The sequence below is a fragment of the Phoenix dactylifera genome, chromosome 1, assembly GCF_051530095.1.
Source record: "Phoenix dactylifera cultivar Ajwa chromosome 1, Ajwa_hap1_PhDact_Kaust_v1.1, whole genome shotgun sequence".
In the NCBI taxonomy this organism is placed as follows: domain Eukaryota; kingdom Viridiplantae; phylum Streptophyta; class Magnoliopsida; order Arecales; family Arecaceae; genus Phoenix; species Phoenix dactylifera.
In genome coordinates, this window is record NC_143190.1 from 42,170,224 (window position 1) to 42,191,120 (window position 20,897).

Below are 20,897 nucleotides of genomic sequence, written 5' to 3' on the forward strand. Positions count from 1 at the left end.
AAGAACAAAAAATAAATACTGAAATCATCAACTTCACCCAGAAAATAAAACCAGAAATTATACCGAAATGAATCGCTTATAAAGCCTGCATCGACCGATGACCTAGAACACAATAGAAAAGAGAACAACAAAAAAAACTTAGAAATCGAAGAAATAAACGAAGGAAGGGATGAATCCGTATCAGATTTGAGAAGAAAAGAGGAAAGATCAAGGGAAGAAAGAAGAAAAGATGGATCTTTCTTACCTCGGTGGAGCAGAGGATCCGACCTCGCACGCACGGAAGAGGGAGAGGGAAGGCGACGGGAGCCAAAAAAATCCCAAGACCCGTCGAGCCGCCGCGGTCGCCGTCGACGGGGAGGCCAAAGTTGTTGGCACGGGGGAGGAGAGGGCGAAGGTCCGGAGGAGAGGGCTTGGGAGGCGAAGAGTCCGGACTCCGGAGGAAAGCTGGAGAGGAGACTAGAGGGGAGACACTCGAGAGGGACGCTGAGGGAGGGAATAGAGCTCGGGCGGGCGCCGGTGCACAAACCCTAAGTCCTCACTCCTCAGTCCTCACCCTAACAACGGAGAACGGGAGAAGTCTCAATTAAAAGATCCATCTAAAGTCGTGTATGGTGGATGCGTGGAGCAGTGAAGCCAGTGGACGGCTGGTGGCCCTCGCGTTGAGATTGGGCCGAGCGGGGAGTTGGGCCGAGGCAAAGAAAATGGGCTGAGGCGGGGAGTTGGGTCGGCCCTGGGCTTTGTGGATTGTGGCCCTTATCTATCAGCCCAACAGTTAAATAGGTTACACGGGTTAAACGGGTCAGACATCTAAAATCCGTATCCGACTCAATTAATAAACAGGTTAAACGGGTCGACCTGTTTATGACCCGAACCCGTTTAGGTCAAACCCAAACCTGTTTATGGCGGGTCGAACACGGGTCGGGTTGGCGGGTCGGGTCATATTTTGCCACCCCTAGACTTGACCACTACCCAGTAAATCTTGAATGCATGTATATTGTACGCAAGCATGCATATGATAAATAGATGTCCACTCAGACCCGATCAACTTTAGATTTGAATTGGATGATGCAGACCTAACATTAATGATCTAAGTTGTTAGGTATGGTCTATTATCTTTAAAATGTTTGCACTACAAAAATTATATGATTTTGAGATTTCTAAACTATGCATCAAATGGTCAAAAAATTGGATAGGTCTATTTTGACATCCATTTGATTTAATATTTGTAAAGTGCTTATGTACCAAAAATCATGTAGTTTGGATATCTCTAGCTTGCAACCACTGGTCAAAAATTGAACAGTTATAACATGAAATAATATAATTTTCTGAACCAGTTTATACATAGGTTTGGAGTTTTCAAAGCATATGATTTTTTATTTGAAAATAATTTAGAGTATATCATATCCAACAACTTACATCATGATTTAAAACCTCAATCATCCAATCTAAACATGATATATATCTCTCTATATATTTTGTTATAGTAATTTTTAAGAACACAAATATACATGGACACAATTGGAGTCCTAAATCTATGATTTATTACTATCATATACAATTAGATTGAATTAATAATAATAATAAATCAATGGTTATTTGACTTATGATCATCTATTATTTGCATGTTGGTATTGGGTACTAGGAGGGGCAGTCAACAAAACCTCCTTAATACATGAGGCATGATGGGAATTGGAAATGTTGGGGATGTGGAGATGTGTGGGAATGCTAGAAATAGGAGGATTTTGGATGGGTAACGAATAAAAACTCCAGTGTTTCATATTCTATTTGTATTTTCATATTTTGATATAAAATATACTAAAACAAATCCAGTAACTTGCTTGGGCTGAAAATTTGGAAAATTTAACTTGCGTTTCATATAAAAAATGGCACTGAAATGGATTCACTACAATAAAAAAGATTTTTGCCGATTCTATATTGCCGGCACTAGATAAAAACGTTGGCAATTATTATATTGATGGGGCGTATTGCATGTCCTTCTTGTGGAGATTCAACCCATTTGTATTAGTTAAAATATGGAGGAAAGTTCTATTATATGGGCTATTATCGATGGTTAGAACCAAACCATCTATTTCGATTTCAACATGATCTATTTGATGGTACCACAAAGTTGCATTCTGTCCCTATTTCACCAACTGGTATCAAAGTTCTTAGACAAATGCATGGCACCAATTATATACCCGGTAAGGTCTCCAAATGTTCAAAGAAGAGAGGAAGGGAGGATGTTGGCAGCTCATTAAATGAAGGGTTAATATTAGAGTTTTTAGAGGATGCTAACTTTTTTGAGAATGATGACAACGTATATGGACAGAAAAATGGCGATGACACAATGGTAGCTTCTACACAGGAACAATTATGAAAAAAAGGAGTATTTTTTTCGATTTACGTTATTGGAAGCATAATCTTATTCGACATAATCTTGATGTCATACACATAGAGAAGAATATTTGTGATAACTTGATGGGAACATTGTTAAATCTTGATGGAAAGACCAAAGACAACTTGAAAGCGCATCTTGATTTGAAAGACATGGGTATACGATAAGAGCTTTATTCGAAAGAGCTTACCAATAATAAATTTTTATACCTCCTGCATGTTACACAATGTCTACTCAAGAGAAGGATCTTTTTCTAATGGTTCTGAAAAATTTGAAGGTTCTTGATGGGTATACATCAAATATTTCACGATGCGTAAATCTTAAAAAGCAAAAACTTTCAAATCTTAAAAGTCACGATGGTTATATTTTGATGCAAGATACATTTCCATTGACTTTAAGATCATCAACGCTGAAACAAGTTCTTGTAATTGTTTTTTAGTTGTCATCATTTTTTAAGGCATTATGTTCAAAAGTTCTTGAATCAATTGGAGTCTAATGTTGCCCTTACATTATGCCATATGAAAAAGATCTTCCCTCCTAGATTTTTTACTATTATGGTTCATTTACTCATTCACTTAGCAGCGGAAGCTAAACTTAGTGGACCAGTTTACTACCGATGGATGTATCCTATTGAGAGGTGATTTTGCTAAACTCTAATGTCCATATTTATAAATCAAATCGGTGTTGATATTGATCTTAAAAATTTCTTGTTGAAGGTTTCTTGTGTGCTTAAAGGATTATATACACAATCAAGCCTATCCCGAGGGCTCGATTGCTAAAGGATATATCGTTGAGGATACCCAACTTGGTTTTCCCTCGTTGATACCCATACATTAGGCAGCCATTAGTCTCTCTTGCTTTATTTAAATAGATAGAGTTCATATCCTAAGAGTTGTCTTTCACATAACTTCACCCATAGGATGACGGAAACAAGCTGCGCCATGTCTCGTCCAAAAATATTTTTTGGACTTTGGACTGGGCCAAAATCCAAAAATATTTATAAAGCTCAAACTCGAGTCCAGCTCGAAGCCCAAATGAGCCAGACCCAACCTAAACTTGATGCAAGAGACACATCAAGAGAGACAGGGAGAGATAGGGAGATTGATGGAGAGTAAAGAGTGATGGGAAGATAAGAAAGGGTAGAGATGAGATTGTAGAGAGAGATGAGAGCGGCAAGCATTGACCTGAACGTGAAAACTCTATTGATGTTCGATTTCCAAGCCCAAGATTGGCCTTAACATTCTTGGGCTGGGCTTAAAAGCCAACACGAAATTGGTAGGTCCAACAGGCCTCGAGCAGGCCCTGGCCCATTTCCATCTTTATGTAAGGTTCGCCTTCAACAAGTCATACTAGAGGATCCATCAAATGGACTAGAAGTTGTCTGTTAAGACTATGCTCTCATACTTGGAAATGTTAAGTTTGTCGAGATCGATTTAAGTAGAGAGGCAAAATGGGTTAGTCCATAGGTCAAACTTTGGATTGCTTAGATTACTACATGAAGCTGGCCTCTGCTGAAATTCTTTGAACTCCTCAAATTGCTAAGCCATGCATCATACAAGAGAAAATACAAAATACACTTGCATGAGTTAGTAATAACTTATTGTTGCTGGTGGTCCAAACCGTGAACGATTGGCACTGCGGTGTGAACGGGGTTCCGTCTGAGTTGTCTTGGTTGGTGTTGGTTGCGCTCCACCTTCCGCCAAGAAACCTGCAAACAAGCCTTGCACCACCACCAGGGTGGTGATGGCCCTCCGACGGTCAAGTCAGAGGAGATTGGAGGAGGAGGAGTGGTGATAATCGTAAGTAAGAGAGTGCTCTGGGAGATATTGCTCACCTCCCCCCTTTCTCCCCCCAGCCGCATATATACCTGGCTGGGGGGTCTCTCAGGGGGGTTCGTTATCGTGGGGCACGATGGTGTGGCCACTGACATGGCCGTTACAGGGCGTCGTGGAGCAGCACCGGGTACGGCCACGTCAGGGCATAGTGGGGCTCCGCTTTGTACGGCTGATGCAGGAGATCGTGGAGCAGCATCGGATACAGCCGTTGCAGGGAGTAGTGGAGCAGGAGGCCGCGGCGTACCTCTGGGGAATAGCCTGTCGTTATCAAGAGATCTCCGACTCGGGGTCGGAGCGCTGGATCAAGGGGCAGCTGACTCGGGGTCGGGCTGCGGAGCCGAGGATATCCGACTCGGAGTCGGATTGCTGGATCAAAGGGCAGCCGACTCGGGGTCGGGCTGCGGAGCCGAGGATATCCGCCTCGGGGTCGGATTGCTGGATCAAAGGGCAGCCGTAGTCTTCCTGGGCGCGCGTGCCGGTCACGTGGGGCATGGCGGCTTATTTCCCCCGTAACAGTAGCCCCCCACTTCCGAGCCTGGAACCAGAAGGGGAACAGGTGAAGGGAGTGATGTTTCGGGATTGCCGCCGTTCCTCGGAGAGGCGCGCGCGCTTCGAGCTCCCCGCCCTTTTTATGGCGTATGGCGGTTATTGCTGACCTGGCAGTCTGAGGATTTCGGCGGACATCCTTCCTTAATGGTGTCGATTCGCCTTTGGGGCGCGAGCGACCCTTCGGCAGCCAGGCGTCCTCTGGCGTCATTGAGGCGTCACTTGCCTTTCCGCCTATTTAATCGGGGGCCTTTCCCCGTCCGTCTTCTTCTTTACAGATATTTTCAAGTTTCCCCTTTGCGCTGCTGTTGCTGCCGTCGGACTGTTCGCTCGTTTCTCCTTTGGCGCTCTCGGAGCCGTTCTTACCTCTTTTCCGGTGAGTTTTCCCCATTCTTCTGCTTAGGGCTCTCCATACTTTCCCCTCTTATACTAGTGTACTCCAGTCGCTCCGGTCTTTCCCCCCTTCCTGTCCCCGTCCTGACCGTAGGTTTATTGGCCATTAGGAATGGGCGAAGTGAGAGCAGACCAAATTAAGTCGGAGCTGGTCGCCACAGACTTAGACAGACTTGTGGCTCGGTACCACCTTCCCGAGGCCTGCAACGCCACGCTCCTGGGGCCTGAGGAGAGGATGTCCCATCCTCCTCCAGGGAAGATCGCCATCAATGAGGGCATTCTCCAGGCCGGGTTCCGCTTCCCCCCTTCGGATTTGGTCATGCAGGTGCTACGGGGTTTAAGAGTGGCACCGACGCAACTGGTGCCGAACTCGTGGCGGGCCCTGACGGTCTTCCAGGTTCTCTGCCGTATGCACGAGATCCCCGCCACCCTGAATGTTTTTTGGGAGTTCTACAGCCTGAGCGGCCACCCCCAGGACAAAGGGTGGTGGTGCTTCGCAGCGCGGCGAGGATGCGGCCTTGTCAAGGAGGCTCCTACCTCCATTCACAAATGGAAGGAGCGCTTCTTTTTTGTTGATGCAGATCCCTCTTGGGAAATCAGGGCGACCTGGGAGACCCCGATGAAGTCTCCGATCGGCCTATCGAGACTGTCAAGGGAGGAGTCCGATGGCTTGGCCGCCTTGAAGGGGTTGGTTGCCGAGGGCCAGCTCCCCCCGGTGGCCCGCCTTATTTCCGAGGATACTTTGGTGAATGTCGGTCTGAGCTCGGTCCCCACCGACCGTGAGTCCGCCACCGATTCTTTCTTGACTTTTTCCCTTCTTTCGTCCCGTTCTTTCCTTTGGTTTCTCCGTCTCCGACTATCCCGTCCTTTTTGCAGAGATCGACGACGTCATGCGGTCGGTGAAGACAAAGGCTGTTGGTAGGGCGTCCCTGCTGGAAGCAGCCCAGAGGAGGAAACGAGCTCTTCCGAGCGGGGCCCCACCGGCGAAGAGGTCCCGTAAGGAGGTGCCTCCGACGCCGACCGACGAGTCCGGGCCCACCGATCAGGGAGATGTCGTGGGCACAGACCGGCAGCTGACGCTGTATCAGCCCTCCGGTGGTAAGATTGCCGCTACTCCGGAGGTATCATCCGAGCCTGCCCGAGACGGACGGGTCGGACGTGATCGGTCCCCGACCCGGCCTCCGACTCGGTCGGCTCCTGATGACTCGAGGAGGGACGCGCCGAGGCCCCGACCGAGCGAGACCCTATCAATTCCTGGGGTGACCCCCGCCCCGAGCGCGATCGGCCGGACTCTTCCCCAGGCGATGGATAGGGGTAAGGCTGCAGAACCACCGTCCAGCTCTGGGGAGAAATCGGGGTCTGCCTTCACTACCGATGGCGCCCGAAATCTCATCGAAACAGTGCTGCTGGAGAAGGACCGTCGGCGGGTCCGGGAGTTGGAGGTCTCTGACGTTGGGGCTGCCAGCTGTGTCTGTCTCATGTCGGTGAGTGTTCTTCTGGCCGCTTTTCACCATTTATTGGCTCTGTTGTTCTCCGCCTGACTCCCTTATTTTTCCTATTTCTTAGCTCGCCCAGTACATGATCCGTCTGGAGGAGTGCTACAAGGAACAGGCGGGGCTTCTGGCGAAGGCCGAGGACCGGCTGAAAGCAGTGGAAAAGGAAGGCCAGGCTGTGGCAGGCAGGACGACCGGGGACTTCGAGGCGAGGCTCCGGGAGGCCGAAGAGCGGGCACTCGGCTTTGCTGCCCTCGAGAAGCAACTGTTGGAGGCTCAGGAGCAGCTCAAGGTTGCCTCGGGTCTCGAGGGCGAGGTCAAGAAGGCGGATGAGCGGGCCGAGAAGCAGTCCCGGAAGGCTGCCGACTACCGGGAGAGGTGGGAGAAGGCCCAGCGGTCAGCCGACGACGCCCGCAACCGAATCCGGTCTCTTGAAGCTAAGCTGGGCGAATTGGAGCCGGCCTTGGAGAAGTTCCGTGCGAGCGATCAGGAGCTTCATTCGCGCCTGACGGAGGCTGAGGCTGCTCGCATTGCTGCCGAAGCGAAGCACAAGGAGGCTCGGGTTGAGCTGCTGAGGGTCTCCACCGAGGCGGAAAGCCGGATTGTGGCGAAGGTCTTGGAGGCGAAAGCCCAGATTATGGAGCGGGCAGAGGCGGCGCTGGCCGAGAGGAGTGCGGAAATCGGGCGTCAGGCGGTAGAGGCTTATCGCCAGTCCGCCGAGTTCGCTCATGATATGTCGGAGGCAGTACAGACCTATCGTCAGTCCGACGAGTTTGTCCGTGACGCGTCGGACGCGGGGGCCGAAGCCTTTATCTTAGGCTTCGAGGAGGGCCTGGCAAGGGTGTCGGCTAAGTACCCCGAAGTTGACCTGAGCGAGATTTTCCTTCTCGACTCCTCTCCGGCGCCATTGCCTGCTGGTTCTCCTGCTGCTTCCCTACCTCCTGCGGACGAGCCCGACGTTCCCGACCCGGGAGTTCCTCCAAGCTGACCTCTTGTACCTTTCGTTGTCTTCTCTTTTTTTTTTTGTATACCGGGGTTTTGCCAAATTGTATGGGCCTCGGCCTTGAAACAATGAAAATTAATGCTAGTTGAATGTTTCTTCATCTCGCCTTCGTCCTTCTTTTTCTTTTAACTCTCGGTAGCGTCTTGCTGACTCCTGGCTCCCGAAATTCTTCCGGCGCTAGGCCAGGCATCCGAGGGTTAGGCCTCAGGAAACTCTTCCGGCGCTAAGCCAGGCATCCGAGGGTTGGGCCTCGGGAAATTCTTCCGGCGCTAAGCCAGGCATCCGAGGGTTAGGCCTCAGGAAACTCTTCCGGCGCTAAGCCAGGCATCCGAGGGTTAGGCCTCAGGAAATTCTTCCGGCGCTAAGCCAGGCATCCGAGGGTTAGGCCTCAGAAAATTCTTCCGGCGCCAAGCCAGGCATCCGAGGGTTAGGCCTCAGGAAATTCTTCCGGCGCTAAGCCAGGCATCCGAGGGTTAGGCCTCAGGAAACTCTTCCGGCGCTAAGCCAGGCATCCGAGGGTTAGGCCTCAGGAAATTCTTCCGGCGCTAAGCCAGGCATCCGAGGGTTAGGCCTCAGGAAATTCTTCCGGCGCCAAGCCAGGCATCCGAGGGTTAGGCCTCAGGAAATTCTTCCGGCGCTAAGCCAGGCATCCGAGGGTTAGGCCTCAGGAAATTCTTCCGGCGCCAAGCCAGGCATCCGAGGGTTAGGCCTCAGGAAATTCTTCCGGCGCTAAGCCAGGCATCCGAGGGTTAGGCCTCAGGAAACTCTTCCGGCGCTAAGCCAGGCATCCGAGGGTTAGGCCTCAGGAAATTCTTCCGGCGCTAAGCCAGGCATCCGAGGGTTAGGCCTCAGGAAATTCTTCCGGCGCCAAGCCAGGCATCCGAGGGTTAGGCCTCAGGAAATTCTTCCGGCGCTAAGCCAGGCATCCGAGGGTTAGGCCTCAGAAAATTTCACTCGTTGGTCGACCAAGGCTGGCGCATGCCGAGGCAACTGGTCGGGGCTTCAGGCTAGTCTGCTCCCGGGATGGTCATCGGGTTAGCCTGGCATCCGAGGGCCGAGCCTCGGGACCTTCCACTCGTTGGTCGGCCAAGGCTGGCGCAAGCCGAGGCGACCGGTCGGGGCTTCCGGCTAGTCTGCTCCCGGGATGATCATCGGGCTAGCCAGGCATCCGAGGGCCGTCAAGCCTCAGGAAATTCCGCTCGTTGGTCGGCCAAGGCTGGCGCAAGCCGAGGCGACCGGTCGGGGCTTCAGGCTAGTCTGCTCCCGGGATGATCGTCGGGTTAGCCTGGCATCCGAGGGTTGTCAAGCCTCAGGAAATTCCGCTCGTTGGTCGGCCAAGGCTGGCGCAAGCCGAGGCGACCGGTCGGGGCTTCAGGCTAGTCTGCTCCCGGGATGATCGTCGGGTTAGCCTGGCATCCGAGGGTTGTCAAGCCTCAGGAAATTCCGCTCGTTGGTCGGCCAAGGCTGGCGCAAGCCGAGGCGACCGGTCGGGGCTTCAGGCTAGTCTGCTCCCGTGATGATCGTCGGGTTAGCCTGGCATCCGAGGGCCGAGCCTCGGGAAATTTCGCTCGTTGGTCGGCCAAGGCTGGCGCAAGCCGAGGCGACCGGTCGGGGCTTCAGGCTAGTCTGCTCCCGGGATGATCATCGGGTTAGCCCGGCATCCGAGGGCCGAGCCTCGGGAAATTCCACTCGTTGGTCGGCCAAGGCTGGCGCAAGCCGAGGCGACCGGTCGGGGCTTCCGGCTAGTCTGCTCCCGGGATGATCATCGGGCTAGCCAGGCATCCGAGGGCCGAGCCTCGGGAAATTCCACTCGTTGGTCGGCCAAGGCTGGCGCAAGCCGAGGCGACCGGTCGGGGCTTCCGGCTAGTCTGCTCCCGGGATGATCATCGGGCTAGCCAGGCATCCGAGGGCCGAGCCTCGGGAAATTCCGCTCGCTGGTCGTGCGCTTGTCGCTCGCTGCCCGACGGGGTTTCTCCGTGGCCAGCCGCGATCATGTTTCTCCTTTTCTCAAGCGTTGCCTGGGGGAACACGAGAAGGGCATTAAACGCTAATTAATGCGTTACCTGGGAAATCGGATCACCAGCTGCTGCTTGCGAGGAGTGTTAGTTGAGCGGCCGCGATACGCGGGTTCTTCGAGGAGGATACGGCCTGGGCGCGAGCGGAGATATGTGGACCTAGGGGTACATGACACCCGGATTGTCCTGCACAAAGAATGCGGTTTAAGGAGAATGACGCTTAGGAAATCGCGGGGAGATACGCCTCGGGAGCCGGAACGGCTCCGGTTTCAATGCGCCTGCATTTATTGGAGCCACCCGCATCGGAACGACCAGGGGGCCGCAGTTTGGCTATAAATACAGGTGCAGGTACGATGGAGTTTGCCAAGCCGGAGCTGTTCAGGTTGCCATGGATCGCGGACCTCCTCCTTGGCATATGACTGAGAGACTCCTGTTGAAGGAAAGGGGAGACGCTCCCCTTGCGACTTCAGCCAACTAGCCGTTTCATCTGGGATCAACAAGGAGGGTCTTCCCGGCGGAGCTCCGCTCTAGGCGTTTCATCCGGGATCACATCTCCCCTCCTTGAAGTTCAGCCTCCCGATCGAGCTCTGCACCAGACGCTCAGTCCGGGACCGCGCCTCCATATGCTCTTCCCCCTCGTATTCCTTCTCTTTCCTACCACTGGGGAGGATGGGAATATCCTTTGGAGGCGGCGTTCCCCTGGGGGCAGCGGGAGCTTCTTCTGCGGCGGCTCCTCGTCTTTTTGGTGAGGTGCTGGATGGCGCCTCCGGTTAGAAGCACCCACTTCCGGTGGGATTGCAGCTGCTTTGGATTGAGGGTTTGGGATCCTCGGTCCTCAGCTCCACAGATTCTCCACCTCTTCTTTGCTTTCTTTACTCCCTAATTCCCCTCTGGGAATTCCTTGTAATCACACGAGCACGCCATTGTAACCAGAAATTATTGAAATGAAAAGTGTTGCACCTTTTCAAATTGTCTTTCTGGCCTTGTTGTTCTACTGGTAATACATCCGCAGGTTAGCGGAATTCCAGCCCCTTGGAATTTCTCGACCATCTAGGGCTTCCAACTGGTAGGAGCCAGGTCGGTTTACCCAACGAACTTTATACGGGCCTTCCCAATTCGGCGCTAGCTTCCCACCTTCCGTAGGTTGAGATGCCTTAGCTCGCCTCAGCACCAGATCTCCAATTCTGAAAAGCTTCGGTCGGACTTTGGAGTTGTAATATCGGGCCACCCTCCGCTGATACATTGCCATCCGAACCTGCGCCATTTCCCTTGCTTCTTCCAAGAGATCCAGGTTCCCTCGGAGTTGCTCCGAGTTGGCCTCGGGTCGGTGTGCGGCTACCCGAGGTGAGGGAAGTCCGAGCTCTACGGGGACAACGGCTTCCGTGCCATAGGTTAGGCTGAAAGGCGTCTCCCCGGTAGGAGTCCGATGCGTGGTCCGATACGCCCAAAGGACATTCTCGAGTTCCTCGACCCAAGCTTGCCCCGTCCGTCCGATCCGCGCTTTGATACCTTGGAGGATTGTCCGATTTGTGACCTCGGCCTCGCCGTTGGTTTGTGGATGCGACACGGACGTGAACCGATGTTCGATCCCGAACTCCTCGCAGAAGTCTCGGAAATTCTTGTTATCAAACTGTCGACCGTTATCCGAGATGAGGACCCGAGGTACCCCAAATCGGACAATGATGTTCTTCTTTACGAACTTCCGGACTTGCGCCTCCGTGATGGTGGCCAGTGGCTCTGCCTCCACCCACTTGGTGAAGTAGTCGATGGCGACAATCAAAAATTTCCGCTGGGCCGAAGCGATGGGGAATGGTCCGAGGATATCCATTCCCCACTGTGCAAAGGGCCATGGGGCGGTGATTGGCGCCAAGGGAACAGAGGGGACTCTCTGGATGTTGGCGTGGCGCTGGCAGGCGTCGCATTTCCGTACGTGATCCTTTGAGTCTTCCAATAAGGTCGGCCAATAGTAGCCTTGCCTCATGATCTTATGTGCCAGGGACCTAGCCCCCAGGTGCGATCCGCAGATGCCTTCGTGGACTTCGCTGAGGGCGTAAGCCGCCTCCGAAGGGCGGAGGCACCTTAAGAGGGGGGCGGTGAACGAGGTCCGATACAGCCTTCCTTCGTAGAGTACGTAGTGGGTGGACTTCATAACAAGTCGCCGAGCTTGATCTTCATCTTCGGGGAGGATCCCTTCGGCGAGGTAAGCTACAAGCGGGTCCATCCAAGATGGTTCCGGATCAATTGCCATTACCGCTTCAGCCTCGCCGATGCTCGGGGCATATAGGGTCTCCAGGTATATCGCCCTTGACAAGTTGTGTGCCTCAGCGCCCACCAAGCGGGACAACCTGTCGGCCCTAGCATTTTCGCTCCTTGGGACCTGCTGAATGTCAATACTGCCGAGGTCGGGAATGAGTGCTTGCACCTTCCGGACGTAGCTCTGCATGGTCGGGCTCCGTGCCTCGAACTCCCCTCGAACCTGCCCGACCACCAGCTGGGAGTCGGTGAAGACCTTCAGACGCCGGATGCCGAGCTCCTTGGCGAGTTTGAGTCCCGTGACTAGGGCCTCGTACTCCGCCTCATTGTTGGTCACTGGAAATCCGAACCTCAAGGCATACTCGGCTATCACTCCATCGGGATTGGTAAGGACCAGCCCAGCCCCTCCACCTTCAGGGTTCGACGACCCGTCAATGTGGAGCGTCCAGATCGGGAGATCGAGGCTGGGTGTTTCCGGCGGCCTAGGTTCCGTCTCCTGCACAGTGCACTCAGCGAGAAAGTCCGCGAGCACCTGGGCCTTGATGGCGGGCCGGGGCTGGTAGCGGATGTCGAACTCACCAAGTTCTACTGCCCACTTCACCAGCCGTCCCGCATTCTCAGGATTGCTGAGGATCTGCCGCAGTGGTTGATCGGTCAAAAGGGTGACAGAATGAGCCTGGAAATAGGGGCGAAGCCTCCTGGTCGCAGTCAGCAGCGCGAAGGCGATCTTTTCAGCCTTCGTGTACCGCGTCTCGGCATCCCGGAGGACTCGGCTGGTGTAGTACACGGGCTTCTGAAGTTTTGCCTCTTCCCGAACCAGTACTGCGCTGACTGCGGTTGGGGAGACCGCCAGGTAAAGGTAGAGCATCTCCCCCTCTTGCGGCTTGGACAGCAGGGGAGGAGACGCCATGTACTCCTTGAGCTGGTCGAACGCCACTTGACATTCAGCCGTCCAGAGGAAGTCTTTCGGGCGCTTCAACACCTTGAAGAACGATTGGCAGCGTTCGGCCGATTTTGCCAAAAATCGTCCGAGCGCGGCGACCCTCCCAGCGAGCTCCTGAACCTTCTTCACTTTGGTCGGAGGGGACATATCTTGGATGGCCTTGATTTTGTCCGGGTTGGCCTCGATCCCCCGCTGGTTGACAATGAAGCCGAGGAACCTCCCGGCCGAAGCACCAAAGGCGCACTTCGCTGGGTTTAGCTTCATACGAAACTTCCGCAAGGTGGCGAAGGTCTCCTCCAGATCCGCAATGTGCTGATCCACATGGCGGCTCTTTACCAGCATATCGTCCACGTACACCTCCATGTTCCGGCCGATCTGCTCCTTGAAGATTTTATTGACGAGGCGCTGGTAAGTAGCGCCAGCGTTCTTCAGACCGAAAGGCATTACCTTGTAACAGTACAGCCCCCTGTCTGTTATGAAGGCCGTTTTCTCCTCGTCCTGTGGAGCCATCATTATTTGGTTGTAGCCGGAGAAGGCGTCCATGAAAGACAGCAGCTGATATTCGGAAGTCGCGTCGACCAGTTGGTCTATTCGCGGAAGCGGAAAGCTATCCTTGGGGCACGCCTTGTTCAGGTCGGTGTAGTCGACGCACATCCTCCACTTTCCGCTCGCCTTCCGGACAAGTACGACGTTTGCCAGCCACTCGGGGTAGCTCACTTCCCTTATGAAACCTGCCTCCAAGAGTTTGTCTACCTCCTGGTCGACCACCCGAATCCGATCCGGGGCACAGTGTCTCTTCTTTTGCTTTACTGGTCGGTGGGTCGGGTCGACGTTGAGGGCGTGAGAAATGACCTCCGGGTCGATCCCAGGTACATCGGCCGCCGACCAGGCAAACACATCAGCATTGGCTCGGAGGAATTCCACTAACCGGAGCCGAGCTTCCAAGTCGAGGTTGGCACCGACCCGGACCGTGCGGTCCGGGCGGCCTTCTTCGAGGGGAACTTCAATTACGCCCTCGGCCGGCTCCCCGTGCCGCAAGGCCACTTCGTCTCTGGCGTCAAGGGACTCGACGCTCAGGGCCTCCATGGGCTTCTTCCCTTTGAGAGTTGCTAGGAAACACTGCCGTGCGGTTGGTTGGTCACCTCGGACCTCTCCAATCCCGGCCGCCGTGGGGAACCGCATGAGCAAATGGTAGGTAGAAACCACCGCGCGAAGGGCGTTCAGTCCGGGTCGTCCGAGGATAGCGTTGTAGGCCGAGGGGACAAGGACGACCAAGAACCCGAGTCGCACCGTGGCTTCTGCGGGTGCAACGCCCGCAGTCACAGGCAGCTCAATGACACCTTCGGCCGAGATAGCGTCTCCAGTGAATCCTATGAGGGGGGTGGATGTTTTGTGCAACAATTGTCGGGACAAGCTCATCTTTTGGAAGGCCTCGTAATACAAAATATCAGCTGAGCTTCCACTATCCACAAGAACACGCCTTACATCATAGTTCGCCATAGTGAGAGAGATCACCATGGCGTCATCGTGGGGAGTCTGAACCCCCTTTACATCTTCATCACAAAAAGTGATTACATTTCCGACCCGCTGCCTCTTCGCGACGGCCACTCCTGATGCTTCCGCCGAGCCCCCTGCGTTCCTCACGGGCCGAGAGCAGCCCCCAGTGATGGTGTGGATCACTCCCGCAACGGGTCGATTCTGCTCCCGAGGCTCCTGAGGGGCCGGGTCGGCCGGACGCGGGTCTGCCGGGGGACGTCGGTCGTTTACATATCGACCGAGACGCCCTCGGCGAATGAGAGCCTCGATCTCGTCCCGAAGCTGGAAGCAGTCTTCGGTATCGTGGCCATGGTCTCGGTGGTACTCACAGTACGCCCGAGAAGGCCTCCTCCCAGGGATCTTCTTCATCTGCCTCGGGACCGGGAGGTCCTCCCGCCCCTTGACCTCCATGAGGATCTGGGCCCGGGGGGCCAGGAGTGGGGTGTACCGGTTGAAGCGTCGGTGCGGAGAACGAGGGCGTGTGGCGCCGTGGTTCCTTGCTGGTGACGGGCTTCTGCGCCGGCGTTGAGGCGTCGGGCTCCTCCTCTGGGGTGCCTCTTTTCGCCTTTTCTTCCCGGGCTTTAGAGGGGCCTCGGCGGCCTCCTTGTTCCGGTGGGATGCTGCCTCCTCGGCGTCTGCATACTGGTTTGCCCGAGATAACAGCTCCGGGAAGCTCCGCGGCAAGCGTTTGTCCAGGGAGAAGGTGAGTCTGCCCTTCCGGAAGCCACGCTTCAGGGCTGAGAGAGCCACTTCCTGGCTCAGGTTCCGGACCTCCAGTGTAGCCTTGTTGAAGCGGGTGAGATAATCCCGCAGGCTTTCTCCCTCGTTTTGCCGGACATCAAAGAGGGAGTCGGAGACCAGTCGCCGCCTGCTACTGACGGCGAAATGGCTGATGAAGAAGCGGGTGAACTGGTCGAAGGACTGGATGGAGTTAGCCTCCAGGCCGGCGAACCATGCCCTTGCCGGGCCACGGAGGGTCGCCGGGAAGGCCTTGCAGAGGAGCGGATCCGATGCTCCATGGAGGAGCATAAGAGTCCTGAAACTCTCCACGTGGTCCCGCGGGTCCGCCGCCCCGTCGTAGGGTTCGATCGCCGGCATTTTGAACCCCGGCGGGTTCGGGGTCCGCAGGATCCTCGAGGCAAGCGCCGGCTGGGAGGAGATCTCCAAGTCAGCGAAGGGATCTTTGGAGTGGCCCTTCAGGACCTGGAGTTGTCTGTGGAGATCGTCCACCCGCCGGTCCAGGGAGCGCGACCGGTGGGTGGGGGACAAGGAGCGGCGCGAGGGGGACCGACTGGAGTGCGGGCCCCTCGAGGACTGGGGTGTCTGAGAACGCGCCCGGGTCCGCCTCTCGTACCCCGCACAGCTCCGATGAGAAGGTCCTGGCAGAATGGACCGCACTCGAGAATCCTCCTCGCGCCGGCGCTCCTCTCCATGGGAGAGGAAGGAGCGCGGGTTGTGAGGAAGAGGCGAGTGCTCGGGGGGCAGCGGCTCCTGAGCCCGTTGCGGCACCCGAGAGATCACACCCTGTAGATTCTGCACTGCCTCCGCGAGGGTGCGAACCTGCTGGGCTAGCTGGTCGAACTGAGCAGCTTCGACCGTCTGAATGGGAGAAGGGGCGGTGGAGTGCTGCTGAGAGTGCATTGGGGACGCAGCAGCCTCTCGGCCGGAGGCGCGAGAGGCTCCGCGACCGGAAGCATTGGAAGCTCCACGACCACCTCGCCGTGCCATTACGATCGTTCTAAGATTCGGTCCCTTCCTCTAGCGCCAACTGTTGCTGGTGGTCCAAACCGTGAACGATTGGCACTGCGGTGTGAACGGGGTTCCGTCTGAGTTGTCTTGGTTGGTGTTGGTTGCGCTCCACCTTCCGCCAAGAAACCTGCAAACAAGCCTTGCACCACCACCAGGGTGGTGATGGCCCTCCGACGGTCAAGTCAGAGGAGATTGGAGGAGGAGGAGTGGTGATAATCGTAAGTAAGAGAGTGCTCTGGGAGATATTGCTCACCTCCCCCCTTTCTCCCCCCAGCCGCATATATACCTGGCTGGGGGGTCTCTCAGGGGGGTTCGTTATCGTGGGGCACGATGGTGTGGCCACTGACATGGCCGTTACAGGGCGTCGTGGAGCAGCACCGGGTACGGCCACGTCAGGGCATAGTGGGGCTCCGCTTTGTACGGCTGATGCAGGAGATCGTGGAGCAGCATCGGATACAGCCGTTGCAGGGAGTAGTGGAGCAGGAGGCCGCGGCGTGCCTCTGGGGAATAGCCTGTCGTTATCAAGAGATCTCCGACTCGGGGTCGGAGCGCTGGATCAAGGGGCAGCTGACTCGGGGTCGGACTGCGGAGCCGAGGATATCCGACTCGGAGTCGGATTGCTGGATCAAAGGGCAGCCGACTCGGGGTCGGGCTGCGGAGCCGAGGATATCCGCCTCGGGGTCGGATTGCTGGATCAAAGGGCAGCCGTAGTCTTCCTGGGCGCGCGTGCCGGTCACGTGGGGCATGGCGGCTTATTTCCCCCGTAACACTTATCATCTATGTGCTTCATTATAAATTATGTGAGGATGCATGACGAATTCCAACATTCTCTAAACATGCAACAGTAGATTTAAAAGGACGCATGCTTTCTAAATTTTTATTTGAGATCAAGATGAAATTAAGTAATATTAGTATCTTTTTTTATTAGAAAAAGTACAGGAAAAACCACCCAATTTATTAGAAGAGGAAGTAACATCAATTTCACTACAAAAGGTATAGCTAACCATGCATGCAGCATCAATAGAACTGAGATACAATCTTTCTTCCTTTATAAATCTGTAGACTGCATCTGCAAGTCACCTTAGATAATCCTCACCAACTTTCGTTTCAGGGTTAACAAGAGTAGCAAATGACCTGCATGCCCTTCAGTTAACCCCTTCTTTGCTCATCTTCTTGTCCTCAAATGCCTCAACGAACGCATCCTTTTCAAGTTTCTTTCCATGCCAAGAGAAAAATATGTTGATTTCACCATTATGTAAACAGTTCCATTTGGAGTTTCTGCGATGGAATCAAAAAGGGTGCTTCTATGAGAGAAGCCCAAGTCACCCCAAGCAGCTGGTGTCCTTCTCGGCATGGCATCTTGTTATCCATCATAAGCACTTTCTTGGTTAAACATCAGTATCATTCAGAAGTAGATTATGAACTAGAAACAGACCAATCAACACATAGCAAGCTTTTCGACCGGCCTGTCTTAATCCACCCTTTACTTGTGAATTTAGGCTCTATTATCCATTGGACGTTAGAGGCCACCATTAGTGCTTGATATTTCCTTAGGTTGGTGACATATCATAGCGAGAAGGTAAGGATCGACGTCCCTTTCTCCTAAAACAAGGGAGGAATAAGGTAGCTTAAGTCTTTTCATTACATCAAAACCAATGCCAAAATGGATGTGGATGCAGTGTTTGTGAAAAAGTGGCTTTAATTGTAGCATCTGTTTTGTTGGAAGTAGTTTCACTCCTTTCACGATATAGTTCCCTCTCATATTACAGCAGGGGCTAGCATTATCTAGGAAACCAATGCCCAAATTTAGCATCTAAAAATAGCTCTACATTAAACATCTTGGACTATTATCAGTTTTTCTAATCATTCATGATTTTTCTAATTTTGCACGACCGGCCATCACTTACCGGTACCTAGCCAATCTTTTCGATTCGGACGGCGCTCCATCAGCACGATGCCTCGATTGCGCTGGTTCCTAGCGGCAACAGAGATGGTTCATGAGACAAATATTTCAAAATCTAAAGTTGCTTCAATTATCCATTACTAACTTGGATTATGTAGGCAGTTCATAGTGTTTGCAAAAGCATAAAGGGGACAAAAATTTTGCCATACTCATTTTGTTGCCATGATTTGCTTTTGCATGGCACAACATAGGCTCCTATAGCTAAAATACTGACACGTTATTTTTTTTTCTTTTTCTATTTTTGATTCTTTTTTATTCTAAATTCTCAGTTCTATTATAAAATCGGAATGAACAAAGGAGAAAAATTGTTTGACAGCTATATATAGTAATGTTCGCAGAAGAACAAAGAAAGGTCACATACCACTGTGCCAATCTGAGGATCAATCAAATATCCGAATCCATTCTCAACTCCTTGTCAATCAGACGGCTGTCCGCACTTGGCCCCTGTACCCGGACATAGCGTTATAAAAGTCAGGGGCTTCTTAGCAATTTTCCACCTCATAATCAAATACTTTCCAAGATTAAAAGCCTCGCATGCCGAGATGGCTTATATACAAGAAAGTTGGTACATATAAACGCATCAACCCCTCGTAGAAACCATAATTTACCAAACCACCCCGCGCTCCGAGCCCGTCTTGATTTTTCTATTTCAGAAAAAAAAAGGAAACAAGAACAACTCCCCCTCCGCCGCCGGGAGGCGGCGCCCGAGATTCCGGCGATCACCGGCAGTCGGAGATGTCGATCTCGATCATGTTGTCCTCCTCGAGCGCGATTTCAATCATGCCATCGCCCTCCTCATCCCACCGGGAGAAAAGGTTCTCCGGCGACTCCCAGCCCTCAGCCGCCGAGGAGTCGTCGTCGCTATCGGCCTCGGAAGAATCCGTGAAGCAGAACCCCAAAGAACACAATTCCCCGCCGCCCGGATAAGAATATTCCGGCGATCGCAAGTATCCCGGTGAGTCACCGCCATCCTCGTCCTCCTCGCCCTCGTACTCCTCGTAGATTACCTCGAGGGGGCCTCCCCTGCGGCCCCATTCAACGAAGGAGTCGCAAAATGCCGCCTTCTGGCGGAACCCAGCGAAGTCCGGCGCCGACTCGGGTTTGGGGTTGGGAACGGTGGGGAGGGCGATGGGTTCGTCGACAGCGGGGGTTTGGGGGATGGGTCTGGGAGGGGAAACGGCGGAGGGTGGCGACGCAGGGGGGCGGAAGCGGAGGAGGGTGGAGATGAGGAGGAGGGAGGAGAGGAGGGCGGGGGAGAAGATGAGGGGGAGGAGGGGCCGAGGGAGGTAGAGGAGGGCGAGGAGGGAGGAGGTGGCGGCGACGGCAAAAAGGGGGTGGGCGGAGAGGTCGGAGAGGAAAATAAGCGATTTTGAGAGGAGTCTCAGCGTTTGGATTGAGAGCTCTGTGAGAACACTTGGTTCCATCGCGAAAGAGAGAGAGTTTGAGAGAGAAGAGCGTGGAATGTGGTCAAAGAGGAAAGGAAGGGAATATTTGTGTGGAGATTTGAGGAAGGGAAAGAGGGAATATAACAGGCGGGTTAGAGAGAGAGAGAGAGAGAGACAGAGAGAGAGAGATTTTGGTAAAATTTTCTTGACATGATTTTAAATTAGGTACTGTCACGATTCAAAATTTTATTAAAACATTTTTAAATTTTATATAAATATTGAAAAAAAATTTAATAAATAATTGATATAAAACTAAACAACCGTTCCTTATATATTCTAACAGCTATGGTCCAAAAGGCTTTAACAGGCATGGATGCATTGATGCACTGTTTCTTGAGTAAAGCTCCATGGACTGTAGTTATTATTATTAATGGGTGATGCAGCTCCTCAGCATCTGGCTCTTTAGGGTAACCTTTCCCATTGTTTCAGTGTCAACTAATTGGAACTGCCAGTGTAATCAGGTGTCATAAAAAATGAATTTGAATGAATCCTATGAAACTTAAATTGATTCAGCTTTTCAAATGACCACACATATTTCTCGTTCATACCAAAAATGCAAAGTATTAATTATTGCAAAGTACTTCAAATGGCTTTATGTTGCCTCGGGGTCTCCATATCCATACTGTGTCTATTCTCTCGTAATCATATGAGTGGTGTGAATGACGTGAGCGTAGTCATTGAGAAGATAAGGCCCTTTTACAACTCCAGACAATGACTGATGGATTTGATGGAGCCATCCTAGGGCCAACCGTGATTTGACGTGACTCGAAGTGTTAATTAACTGGTTGAAGGATAATTATAAGACCGAACCTGAATACGTTAGGCAACGGTTATGCACCCATGACGGTAGAACTGTGGAAATGATCTTGTACTACTTATATTTATAATAGCTAATAAGGCATGCTTTGGCCTTGATCATCAACTTGGGCAGCAAGGATTCATGAAATTGGTCAGCAATTGTCATTAAGGATAAGAATCTCACACGAAGCGGTGCGTAATGTTGCATGCATTTCATGACCTTATGTGTGACCAAATTAGAGCCCATGAATATTAAAAAGAATCTCAAGATCTAGCATGAGCTCCATGTGATTGGAGCATCCAAAGCCTAAACAATGGCATCATTATGTACAGAAGGTGAACTAGAGCCATCGATTGAGGTCGTCCAAATTAGAACTGAACCAATCTATTTAAACATGCTTGAGGTTAGGTTGAACACAAATTAATTTGTGCCCTTTTTGTTCGTTTTTTTTTGCCACCACATTCTTTTCTGAATATTTTTGAACCTCGAGGTAACAATACAACTAGCCAAATGATGCCTACTTTAAATG

The 20,897-nt window shown here is 52.7% G+C and overlaps 1 protein-coding gene across 1 annotated transcript; it reads right to left on the reverse strand.

Moving 5' to 3' along the window:
- Window positions 1-17,100: 17,100 nt before the first annotated feature.
- On the reverse strand, window positions 17,101-19,808 carry LOC103719353 (uncharacterized). The gene is made up of 2 exons (XM_008808557.6): window positions 18,486-19,808; window positions 17,101-18,136 (listed from the first exon to the last, which is right to left on the reverse strand). Exon 1 carries the CDS (start codon window positions 19,546-19,548, stop codon window positions 18,844-18,846), a length of 705 nt encoding a protein of 234 aa, XP_008806779.2. The 5' UTR covers window positions 19,549-19,808; the 3' UTR covers window positions 17,101-18,136; window positions 18,486-18,843.
- Between the last annotated feature and the right edge of the window lie 1,089 nt (window positions 19,809-20,897).